General features: G+C 50.0%; 1 protein-coding gene across 7 annotated transcripts in view; it reads right to left on the reverse strand.

Annotated features, from left to right (window-relative positions):
• Positions 1 to 12,285, reverse strand: part of ACSL6 (acyl-CoA synthetase long chain family member 6) — a gene marked incomplete at both ends in the record, with an annotated part of 56,495 nt that overhangs the window by 27,411 nt on the left and 16,799 nt on the right. For 3 of the 7 annotated variants that reach the window (XM_084252412.1, XM_084252413.1, XM_084252411.1), the window contains 8 exons: positions 1,842 to 1,893; positions 3,247 to 3,279; positions 4,733 to 4,911; positions 5,449 to 5,548; positions 6,055 to 6,156; positions 7,529 to 7,593; positions 8,231 to 8,345; positions 11,716 to 11,831. In XM_084252412.1, the coding sequence (XP_084108538.1) occupies positions 1,842 to 1,893; positions 3,247 to 3,279; positions 4,733 to 4,911; positions 5,449 to 5,548; positions 6,055 to 6,156; positions 7,529 to 7,593; positions 8,231 to 8,345; positions 11,716 to 11,831 (762 nt within the window). Of the gene's footprint in view, positions 1 to 1,841; positions 1,894 to 3,246; positions 3,280 to 4,645; positions 4,912 to 5,448; positions 5,549 to 6,054; positions 6,157 to 7,528; positions 7,594 to 8,230; positions 8,346 to 11,610; positions 11,832 to 12,285 lie in introns of those variants that run through there. The other 4 variants (XM_084252410.1, XM_084252409.1, XM_084252414.1 and 1 more) reach the window with 3 other exon arrangements.

The raw sequence follows: 12,285 nt of genomic DNA on the forward strand, positions 1-12,285 counted from the left end.
AGCTGGGAGACAGGACACTCAGCGTGGAAGGAAAACTGAATCCAGGAATATGATGCTGAGAGCACAGGTGGCTGATGTGCTCAACAAGAGGATAACTACCAGAGGCACAACACAGGCTTATGCTAATGCCTAGGAAATCAAAGGTTGTCTAGGCAGGGTGATATCCATTGAGAGGTCTACTTATTCCAAGCCTGTCTCAGCTACAGCCGCTCCTTTGGAAAGGGAGATTTGGGCTTGAAACCACAACCAGTATCCCATACTTCATGTTCTGCTTCTACCACATAGACTTTGGGCAGATGGCTTAGATCTCGATTGTGATTCCATAGTCTGGAAAAGCGCAGGACGTGGGGCCTTCCCTCTCTACTGAGCAACAGCATATTTCTGCATCATATGGTTCTCTTCCAGACTCAGGGGCAGCATCTGCAACCCAGCAACCCATTAAAAGCTTAAGGGCACTCTTGGGAGGCAAGGGTCTATAGCTAGAGGCCACAGTAGTAACCTGCTCCCCAATCCAGAGTGGAGAGACACGTCACTCAGAGTTCACATTGTGAAAGTCATGACATAAAACAAACAAACATGAAGGGGAGTTTTGGAGTCTGCGTTGGTTCTAGATGTTGGTTCCTGGAGAGTGAGGGCCATATTATTTCTTTTCTGACAGGGTTTAGCAGAGTGGGATGAAATCCTTGAATCCACTTGAGTTTATAGCAAGACTACATCTCACTTCAATAAAGTCAGGTTTATTATGATCTCCCCTCAAGGACAGTCCTGCCTGTGGGGCTGGTCAAGGATCTGACAAATGACTGACAAGCTGTGTCCGTGGAAGATGTTGGGAGCATGTCCATGCTCACCAAGCACCAGCATCCAGATGGGCCACTCCTTGGCCTGGAAAAAGAAGGCTGGAAACTTCTTCCCATTCAGAACAAGTGGAAGTGACTTCCCAAGTCATCCAGTAAGAGAAGCAGCAATGGCAAGAGCACTGGACTGGGAGTTAGGAGAGCAGGGTACAAGTCCTCTGCTTCTATTGGCTGGTGGCGGCACCCCCAACTCTGCTGACCTCCGATCTGAGGCTGTGCTGGGAAAGTGGAGCCATGGGAGGGTAAGCAGGGCACTGCTGACTGCCTTTGGTGATGATTCTCATGCGCATTCTGCCTCCCCCAGGAAGCCTTCTTTCCTTGCCTCTTTCCACCAATGCTGATGCATGTGCGCCTGTGTCAGCACCAACCAGGCATAGCGTGTGTCATTTTTGCTAGTCCTCTTCCTGACAGTCTTGCCTCTGGTAACCAGCCCCAGTCTGCATGCGTCTGCAATGCCCTTTCACACACCATCCTATCTCCTACATGGCACCGTTAAACACCTCTGCCATAGGTGAGAAAATGGGGAAAGTGGTGACAGAGAGGTTAAGTGACTGGCTCACAGCTTCCTGGCAAGGGCGGAAGAAGCATGATCAGATTCTCAGACCCCACTCCTTCCCCAGTTGCTGACACAAAGAACAGGCAGGGACAGGAAGCAGAGGGGCAAGAGCTGCTTCTCAAAGAGGAAAGACTCCAGTTGGAAAAGTCCTAGTGCCCAATATGTGACCCAGCCACCCAGGCCTTCTCTGGTCCCAGCTCCATAAGGTAGCAATTCCCCAGCCTGGATCTCCCAGTCCACACTGTTCATCTGCATCCAGCCAACAATGGTAACTGCGAGCAGCAGGAGGGACCTAATGTTTGGAGCCAGACATAGGATTATGGCTCAGCACACACCAAAGAGGGCACCAGAGACCCCTGCAGTCACCCCACCAGGCTCCTGAGGAACTGGGCAGGTGGCTCTGGCTGGTGATTGGGCTGCCTCCAGCTTACCTGTTGTGCCGCTTGTGAAACACACAATGGAGAGGTCACAGGGCTTCGGGGGCTGCAGAGGTAAGAAGAAGGGTGTGTTAGGATACCTGGTGCCAACCACCAGAGCTCAAGAACCCTGGGCCCCCTGTAGCAGCGTGCCCCTTTGTACATGCACAGGTGAGCTGTATATGGGTGTGGGTGTGTGTCAGTATGTGTGTATGTCCCTGAGTGCTGTGGTCACAAAGGTGGGCAGAAAAGGGGAAAAGAAGTTAAGGAAACATCTGAGGGCCTGGGCATCTAACTCCACTCCTGGTCTCATTGTCTCCCTTACTAGAGCCTGAGCTGAGGTCTACATGAGATTTGGCTGCAGTGGCCATGTCTGGACCTCTAATAGACATCTTACTTTTTTTAGTGGTTGTGACCCAGTTCCCTCCTCCCTTCACATTTTGTCCCAAATGTCTGGGGGTAGACTGAAGTGCAGTTGAGGAATTGAGCTGCCTACTGTGTCACCAAGGCCTTTCTGCATCAGGCCCTTGCCTGGCACATAGTCCTGGGGTCATTGGCAGGAGCTGCCAAATGTCTTCCCAAAGGAGGTGACATGAGAGTTGAGACCAAAAGACAAATAAGATTTCTCCAGATGAGGTGAGGGTAGGCAGTCTAGGAGAGGCACAGGCAGAGGCACAAGAGACCAGGGAGCACTGAGGGATCAGAGAGCCATTCTTGAAGGCTGGGGCAGGATCTAGGGGAGGCAGACACTCACTAGCTGCTACCTGGGAAGGCCCTGGGAAGCAGGGACATGACCTATTGGGGTCTGCTTATGAGAAATCTCACAGAGGTGGTGAGGGGAATGGAAAGGGCTGAGCTGAAGGAGAAGGGAGGGATATAGGACATAGGACAGGCAAGAGGACTTATTAAAAAGTTGAGAACCTTCCCAGGGGGCAGCTACCCTCAAGGTGACTCCACCCCGGGCAGTGTCACTTGAGCAATGACACTATGATGAGTTCACAGAGAAAGATGAACAAAGACAGCAGATGCCAATGGTCCCTGAGCATCACTTCTGGATCTGTTGCTGCATCTTTTCATCCTATCCTCTAGAGAGTTCACTCCACTCAAGGGAAAAAATAAGACTTCCCAAAAGAAAAAACTGCTGGAGGACCAAGGGAAAGTCACGATTGGCTGGCCTTTTTTCTCCCTTTCCAATATCTGATTCCTGCTGCAGTTCCTTCTCTGAACCCTCACCTACAGAAGTCCTGAGGCACCCCGAGTGGGCATTTCCTGAGTTGCTCACAGGAATTGTGTATTGGCATAGGGGTGCTGCTGCTGCTCTGGCCTCTCTTCCAAGGCCCTGTGCACAGTGAGAAGCTATGTGAGGACAGGCCTTGCACACTGTCTTGCTCATTAGACACATGCTAGCAAATAAGCTTACCACGGGAGCTTGATGATTCCGTTGGCCACACTCCTGGAAAAGGAAAACACTTTTTTTAAAAGCTCAAAAGTTCTCATCCATCAAAAATAAATAAGTAGGGCCTCTCTGGTGGCTCAAGGGGTTAAGTCTCAGCACTAAGAAGCTATCCGCAGCCACTGCAGCATGAATTCAATCCCCAGCCAGGGAACTGACCCACATGGTGCAGCAGACTTCTCCTAGCTTGCCCACTGCTCCCCTCAGCAGTGTATTTCAGTAGATCTGCCTGATCTGCTCCCCACTCTGTCTCTAGTGAATCCTCTCACCAGCCTCCCCCCACACAAATCTGGCCTACACCCAGCTCTTGTATACATAAATAAAATTGGGCCTCCCCGGTGGCGCAGCAGTTGAGCACTGGGTTGCGAAGCTGCCCGCAGCCTCTGCGGCGCCGGTTCGATCCCCAGCTGCTCCCCGGCCACCGGAGGAGGGTCCCACATGGCGCGCAGACCTCTCCTGCCGCCCGCTGCTCCCCTGAGCAGTGTACCTCGGTCCTTCTGCCTGTTCTGTTCCCTGCTCTGGCTCTGGTGAATCCTCTCACCCTCCCGCGCATCTGACTGTAGCCAGTGCTTGTATAAATAAATTAATAAAAAAAATAAAATTAAAAAAGTAAATGCATCAAAATTATCTTCACGGTATGCCTTACTCTTGCACCAGGTCCAGAGCCCAGGACTCCCTGTCTAAATGTAGACCCATGGGACATACCACCTCAGTGGTCTCTCCAGGTCTAGACCATGCCACACATTAAAGATGGGGGCCTGAGGCCCAGGGAGAAGTGAGGTATTGTGCACATCCACAATGGGGGGATGGCTTGAAGTGCTCACAGCACATCTGGATGCTTTCTCAGGAGACCAAGTAGATGGCCTGTGTTTCCTGATGAATGGTGAGAGCTAGAGGGGCAGAGAGGATGAGGCCCCCAAAACCACAGAGGGGTGCAATTAGGAGAAGACAGGAAGACAGGGTTGACCTGGAGGATGCAGGGACCTTAATTCAATATGGCACAGTGGAGTCATCTGATTGAGTTCACAGAGGCCATAAGCTGCCAGCAACCTGACATCTTGGGAAGTGCTGCACAGACAAACTGGTGCTGCTAACTGCTGGGGGCCCAGGACACAATTGCAAGAACTTTTCCAAGACTCTGAGACCTCATGTCTATAGCCCTCAGGCACAGACAGACTGAGCTGGAAATAAGGAGGCTTAAGCAGCTGTGTGAGTAGCTCTGGGGCAGCCTAGCACTATCATCCACCTGCGAGTGCCTGTGTCAGTCACTCTGCCAGTCAATCAAGCCTGCTGCCTCAAGGATGCCTATGGGCATCAACCCCATCTCCCACAACCAGTCCTTCTGAAGTCTGTTCTGTCTCAATACTGAGAGCCTGAGACAACTCTGATGGCTCCATACCCATTCAGTGGCCAACAAGCTGTGCCCAGCAAGCAGCCCAGGAGCAAACCTTACCTCCACAGCCTGCATGGACTTAATGACCACTCCACATTCCTGCCCTCTGTCTCTCAGAGCTTCCTCAAATGGGTCCATCAGGATGATCAGCTTGAGCCCCGGAGTCTCCTTCCTCTCCACGTGCTCTAGCAGAAGCACAGCCTTCTGAGGCTTATCCACGATCACGGTGCTGATGTCAGCTGGAGGGGCATGAAGGGGAGTCAGGCCATTCAGGCACAGGCCATGACTGTGGGCAGCATGTGCTGGGCAGAGCGAGGAGCTGCATGTGCCACAGAGTGCATGTAGATATATACATAGACAGGTCGTGTGGGCCATGTGTTGCATACAGAGGTAAGTGCATGGATTTGAGTCAAGGGAAGAGGCCAGGAAATCTCCTGCAGTAGATTCCAGGTTCAGCCCTCATCATCCCAGGTCTCCTTGAATTAGTTACCAACCTCCAGCATCTGCTATAAGCTGCCGTGAAACTCAGAGGGTTTGCAACCCATGTGAGAGCTGGTGCAGGTGTTTTCTTGGCAGCCCAGCCCTGTGGAAGGAGCCTTTATATAATGACATATAATTTAGGACAATTGGACACAGGAAGTCAACTCAGGGGCTGAAGAGGAAATCGCTAGTGTTTTTTGATAGGAAAAGCAAAATGTCTCTTATCAGCACAATTTTTTGAGGCTGGGGGCCAGGGGCTGGCTGCCAGTAGCAGGAGGGAGTAGAGGTGGCCTCACCTGTGTTGATGATGTAGCGAATAGCTCCAGGGCCCAAGGTGTCATAGAGTGGGACTACCACCATAGAGTAGGTGTAGCAGGCAAGCTCTGAGATGATCCACTGTGGAGACATAAGAGTCAGTGGTGAGGGGAGCACAGAGGTGACAAAAGAGCCATATGCCCTTTGGATAAGGTAACCAGGGTGTTTGTTCTGGGTCCTGAGCCTCGAGAGTATTGTTTTGGCCCACAACACGAGGCAGGGAGTCCATGAGGCTAACAAGCTGTGTCTGCTTACCCACAGCCTTCTAGACCAGGGAATTCTGGAGCTCTAGAATTCTATGTCAAGCAGTCCCAAGCCCATTTCTAGGGCATGCACGGGCTTCTTCCCCAGGTCGTCCTCCCCTATGACTCAAGGAGAAGCTGTTCGTGAGGCCTGTTGGGGTATGAGTGGAAGTTGGCTGGGGTGTCCAGTTTTGATAAGGAGCAAAGGTAAAGGTGGAGGAGATGGCATAGGTCAAGAACATCCCATCATTCCTCTTGTCCCAGTCCTTACAAACAGTGGGGACATGGCTAGCCTATGGCACCCAATCTTCCAAACCACTGATTCCTCTAAAACCAGATACTAACCTCTGGCCGATTTTGTGCAAAAACACCAATAAACTGGTCTGTACAAGCTTTACAATTGTGCTGGAGAAGTCCAGACCCGAGGAATTCAGCCCTGTCGGCCACCTGCATACAGACATGGAGAGTGATGAGAAAACAAGGTGCTTTTTGGCAGGGAAGGGGGATCCTACACGTGTCACAGACTTCTCCAACTCCCTATCCAAGTGCTGGAAGCTTTTCTCATGGGCTTCCTATGCCAGAAGCTCTGTGGCACTGCCGTTAGGGATTTGGCAGACAGGCCAGGAAGGAAAAAAAGACTTTCTGGGGATCTAAGTAAACATTTGACCAAAGAAGATGTACAGCTGGTCACCAGACACCCGAAAAAAACGCTCTATGATCCCTTATCATCAGGGAATTACAAATCAAAACTACAATGAGATTTTACCTCCCAATGTTTAGAATGTCTATTACCAAAAAGTTAAGAAGTAAGTGTTGGCGTGGATGTGGAGAAAAAGGAACCCTCAAGAGTATTGGTAGAATGTAAACTGGTGTAGCCATTGTGAAAAACAGTATAGACAAACCTCAAAAAATTAAAAATAGAGCAGCAGCTCCCCTGCCCACCTATGACTATGCAGGTGTTTCTCTTCACGACCTTCTCCCTTTGCAAAGCAGGAGCAGCAGCTCTGCTCCGGAGACCGCCCAACTGTGATTATGCAGGCTTCTCTTTTAACAAACCTGTCCCTTTCAGGGGCACTTGCCTGCTTGTGTCTGTGCAAGTGTCCCTACCCCTCTTCCCCTTTTTAATAATAAACCTGCTCTTTTGGATATAAAAAAACTAAAAATAGAACTACCACATGATCCAGTGATTCCACCTCTGGGTAGTTACCTCAAGATTATGAAAACACTAACACAAAAAGATTTATGAACCCTTATGTTCATTGTAGCACTAATTACAAGAGCCAAGACATGGAAACAACTCAAGTACCCAATGAAGGAGGAATAGATAAAGAGGATGGGCTATATGCACGCTTTGGCCTACTACTCAGTCTTTAAAAAAAAAAAAAAAAGATGAAATCTTGCCACTTGTGAAAATATGGATGGCCTTGAGGGGACTATGCTAAGTGAAGTAAGTCAGAAGGAGAAAGACAAATACTGTAGGATTTCACTCATTTGTGGAATATAAAGAAAACAGAAACACACCTTTATACCCTGACAATAACAGAAAGGTGGTTACTAGAGGGGAAGAATGGGGGAGTGAGTGGGTAGAAGGGACTGACTGGTTGGTGGTAGATGGTGAATGGGGACATGTGGTTGTGGGTGTGGTGAAAGAATGTGATTTTGGAACCTATACAATACTGTAAAGTAATACTTCTATTAAATATAAAACTGGAAAAGACACATGTGCTGACAAAGGGGAAAAAAAAGACCCGCTGAGACCCAGCAACGTGCCCACAAGAAGCCCAAGTGTACAGGATAGGGCTTGTCCTCTATCACTCACCTCCTGGTAGGACAGCCACTGATAAGGTTGCTTGGGCTTCCTGAAGCCAAGACAGGGTCCATTCCCTGTAGATAGAAGAGAAGGCTGTGCCAGGCAGGAGGAAAGGCATACCTGCCCATTAGAGAACTGAATGGACATCCCATTCAGTGGGGCGGTCCATGAAACAAATGACCTGCCCCCCATCCCAGCTAACCTGTTGAAGGCCTTGAGGCCCTAATATACCTAAACATGACATCTCCCCAGGAATCAGGGAGGTCTAGGAATGGGAAGTGATGCAGTCCTGGTTCCCTGACCTGTGTGACGCAGATGCAAGAAGATACACAGGGACCACTGGGGGATGCGCCCCATAGACTGGTCACCCAGATATCTCAGAGGCTCAGGTTCAGAACCAAGTCAGCCAGGGCCCTGGCAGTGCAGGACTCAGCAGGGACTGCAAATGGGAGATTAATAAGAGTATGGACTAGGAGATGGCTTAAGATCTGGGAGTCCTAACTAAAGACTGGGACAAAGTTGAGGTCAGCCCATTGGCCACATAATACAGCTACTTTTCTGTTTGGATGGAGAAAGGTCAGAGGGACTTCTCTCCTCTGAACCTGGGTACCACTCACCTGCCATGCCCATGACACCATGCTAGTCCACACTTGCCCTCGTAGCTGCTCAATCCCTGCCACAGCCCCTCCACACCCTCACAACCTTTCTCACCTGAGATGCTAAGCCCACGGCGAAACACCTGGTACATGGTCCTGGCATCATCATAGTAGTGGGTGAGTAGCTGAGGACCATCCCCAATCACGGATCTCCGGGCCCCGCCACTATCCTATGAGCAAAGCACAGGCCAGAGAAGCTGGGTAAGGCAGGCAGAGATGCCAGGAGATGGCACCAGCATGCACCAGGCTATACACAGCTGGGATGTACATCAGGCATACAACTGGGATTGAAACACACGTGATGTACATTCACACAGGTGGTGTAGTTACTAACAACCTCTACACATGTTCACATGGCTTGTACACAGTTGGCTTGTATGCATCCGCATTCAAACATAGTAGGCTTCTGCACATATAGGCCCAGTACACACACACACACACACACACACACACACCACCCACATACCGGGTCAGCATACACAAAATATCCAGAATTTTCAGTTACTGTGTATTATACACTCCCATATCCACTCATACAATGGAATAGGGAGTATTGGCTGGAATCAAGTATCCCCTGGCAACATTATCAATCTGTCAATATATCTCCCATCCACTGCCTCTGCTACGCCCCTAGGTTAAAAACACTTGGGTGCAGTCCTTGGTTGAGAAGGCTGCCATGCAATATCAGTGTGAATTAGTTTGATTACTAGGTTGAAGGTACTTTCCCAGGAACATAGGTCCAAAGGGCTGTAAAGAGGCCAGGGCAAGTGAGTTTCTGTGCCCTCAGTGGTAGGGATCCAGAGTGGACAGGCAGCAAACACCCTCGGCACCAGGGTCTAAGGAAAGGAGCTGGGTTTCTTCTCCTGCATCTTTTTAATTAAACCACCCTTCCCAGGCTCCCTGAGTCCAGAACTCCTTCCCAACACAACTCTGTTTCTTTGCTGAGCACTCTCTGGGCTGCACTGGGCTGGCCCATGGCCCACCATCTCTTAGATCAGGTCTGAGGAAAAAGAGTAAAGAGGGCCTCCCCGGTGGCGCAGCGGTTGAGCGCTGGGTTGCGAAGCTGCCTGCAGCCTCTGCAGCACCAGTTCAATCCCTAGCTGCTCCCCGGCCACTGGGCTCCCCGGCCACTGGAGGAGGGTCCCACATGGCGCGCAGACCTCTCCTGCCGCCCGCTGCTCCCCTCAGCAGTGTGCTTCGGTTCTTCTGTCTGCTCTGCTCCCCACTCTGGCTCTGGTGAATTCTCTCACCATCCTGCGCTTCTGACTGCACCCAGTGCTAGTGTAAATATATAAATAAATAAACAAACAAACAAAAAAAAAACAAGAGTTCTCCTTTAAAAAAAAAAAAAAAGAGTAAAGAGCCAAACTCAAAACTACAGGAAGCTCCCAACTGTTTTGCAGTATAAAGTTCTGTTTTACCATAGCTCCAGGTCCATATGAGATGCATGCAGGAAGTTGGGGGCACAGAGTCAGAATTGGTTAGCACTCAGAGGGAAAGAAACCACAGAGCAAGAGATTGTGTGCCAGGGACAGAACAGGTTCAAGAGGGTATGTGTGTCAAGGTGTGGTCACGGAGTAGGGTTTTGCAGGATGCATAGGAGTTTGCCAGGCAGAAAGAGGAAGGAATGGCAATCTCAGCAGAGGCAATAGTAAATACAAATGCAAGGAGCAGGCGGCACAAGTGCATTTTGGGAACTGTAGGTCATTCATAGAGCTCAAAGTGGTACATGGAGGCCAGAGCAGCTGCCAATCAAAGGAAGGAATCAATCTAAACTTTAGAGTGAAAGCAATAGGGAGTCACAGGAGGATTGTAAGCTGGGGTGAGTGATATGATCTGAACTATGTCTCTCATCATGTAACACACAAAGTAAACACTAAGGCCTTCCATTATCTGGGCCCCCTCTGACTTCTAGGGGATGCCCAGGCAAGGGAAGGTTCAGTCTTCCCAGCAAGGGAGGCCTTAGCTATGCCCCACACCCTATAATACAAGCCAGTGTCATGAGGTGATTTACTCTGTGGCCCCTATATGGAGCCAGGCCCACTCCCCATCCTGACTCTATGCTCAATGTCACTTTCTGCCCAGACATCCCAGTTGCCGCATCATGCTTGCCCCATCCCCTTCTACACTACAAATTGACTTACCACTGAAAACCCAAAATAAAACCATGCTGCCCACTCTGAGGGTCCCTGTCCAGTTCATGGGGCTTTGGTCTTGTTGGCATCTACAGGTAAGTTGTAATGACAAACTTGCAAAACCTTTCTCTGAGTTGTCTCAGCAAGTTAACACAACCAGATATTCTTTTCATTACCCACTTGACAGGAAATCAGGCTTAGAGCGTTAAGAAACTGTCAGGGACCATACACCCAGCAAAAGGTACAGCCATTAAGGGGCTACAGGTCACCAAAGGCCATTCTCATCACTACTCTGCTAGCCCTTCTGTAGCCCATCTCTACTGCCCAGCCACCCTGTGTGGCACAGCCACACAAAACACCATTTCCCAAAGCCACTAGGTGGATTTTCATACACCTTTGCATACACCATAACTTCTGTTGGAAAAAGGTCTTGAAGATGTGGCCCTATCTTAACCTGTGCCCTCTCCCACCAGGCAAAAGTCTGCTGTGCTTATGATTGCCAACACTCACCGTCAAGAGCAAAAAGCATGGTGCTGAACCATGTAGGTAGCTTCATATCATTTGAAAAGAGGGGTAGATATCTATACATTTGCTCATGGACATTTGTTAATGCAGTTCTCCAGGGAGGATAACTGGGAAGCTAGGGGAAAGAGGTGGAAGCTTTTCAGTCTATGTGAGAACTGTGAATATATCATCTATTCAAAATGAATGGAACTAAAGTTTAGGGGATTAAAAAAGCACAATTTTTTTAAAAAAGGCAAAACAAATTCCATAAGCTTAATAACTAAACCTCACAGGTTCTTCTAGACTTAGCCTAGAATACCCTTGTCCAGACTGGACAGCTGTACCTTCTTTACCTCTATGGATCTATCTGTGAGTCCATATGCTCTGAGAGGGCCAGGCCCTGAGGTGGGCTCAGCTGTGGGCCCCAGCAACACATGGGGGTTGGGAACAGGGAGAGTTGTGGGAATTTACCTGGTAGCCCCTGGAGAGGCTGCTTAGGCCTCCTATGGAGACATCTGTGCATCCAGGCCCCCCAAGCAAGAAGCAAGCAAACTAGAGGCCTGTGCAAGGCCAAGGTGAGGCTCTGCTCAGGGTTCAGGTCCTGGGCGAGGCAGAAGGAGCATGTTAGGAGACCCTGCCCAAGCCTGCTCACTGTGGGGTTTACTGGCTGGCTGCCAGAATTTGAGATTCTCTGGGTTACTGGTAGTCAAATCAGCCACAAATTTGGCTTCTACCTTCAAGATGCCTGTCCTTTGCCCGCTACTTTGCACAGCCCTACTGCTGCCACCCTGCTCACCTCCACTTCCTCTGACTGCATCAGGAGGTTGCACGGTGGTTGCAAGGCCTTTGGCCGGTGAGCGAACCAGTAGGCAAGGATGGCGGCCAGTGCACCCATACTCACGAGGGTGGTGGCTGAAAGGCTGCGGAAAAACTGACCCAAGTCACCCAGTTCAGGGAGCCGTAGTATCTTCAGGATCTCCTGTGTCTGCATCTTCTCCAAAAGTGAAAGGATAATCTCTGCAGGAAACAAGAGGTGGTGAGAGAGGAGACCTGGTTTGACCCCACCTGATTTGGATCATGAGTGACATAGTGACCTCGGTCAGACCCTGGCCAAATACACTGTAGGGCACGCCCTGGGGTATATATTCTTCTGGTGCTGTACAGGTATTCTGGAAGCAGCTGCTTGGAAGAGCCTTCCCACTGACAGGCCAGAACCAGCATTCACCCCTGGCAGTCAAACATCTGACCCAGTTTTACTGAGAAACCATACACTCAGGCCCCGGGCACTGGCTGGCAGTTTTGCTTCCATATCTTTCAGGGACCAGGACATGCTCTGATGGGTCTAGAGTTAATGCTTCCTGAATCCTAAGGCCTGGGTGCTCTGCCTTACCTGCATGGTCATGGCATTTTTGCTTGTTTTTTTCCCTGGGGTGTGGAAAAGACAGAAGATCAACAGGGGTATCTAGCACAG

The sequence above is a fragment of the Talpa europaea genome, assembly GCF_964194135.1.
Source record: "Talpa europaea genome assembly, chromosome: 13".
Lineage (NCBI taxonomy): Eukaryota > Metazoa > Chordata > Mammalia > Eulipotyphla > Talpidae > Talpa > Talpa europaea.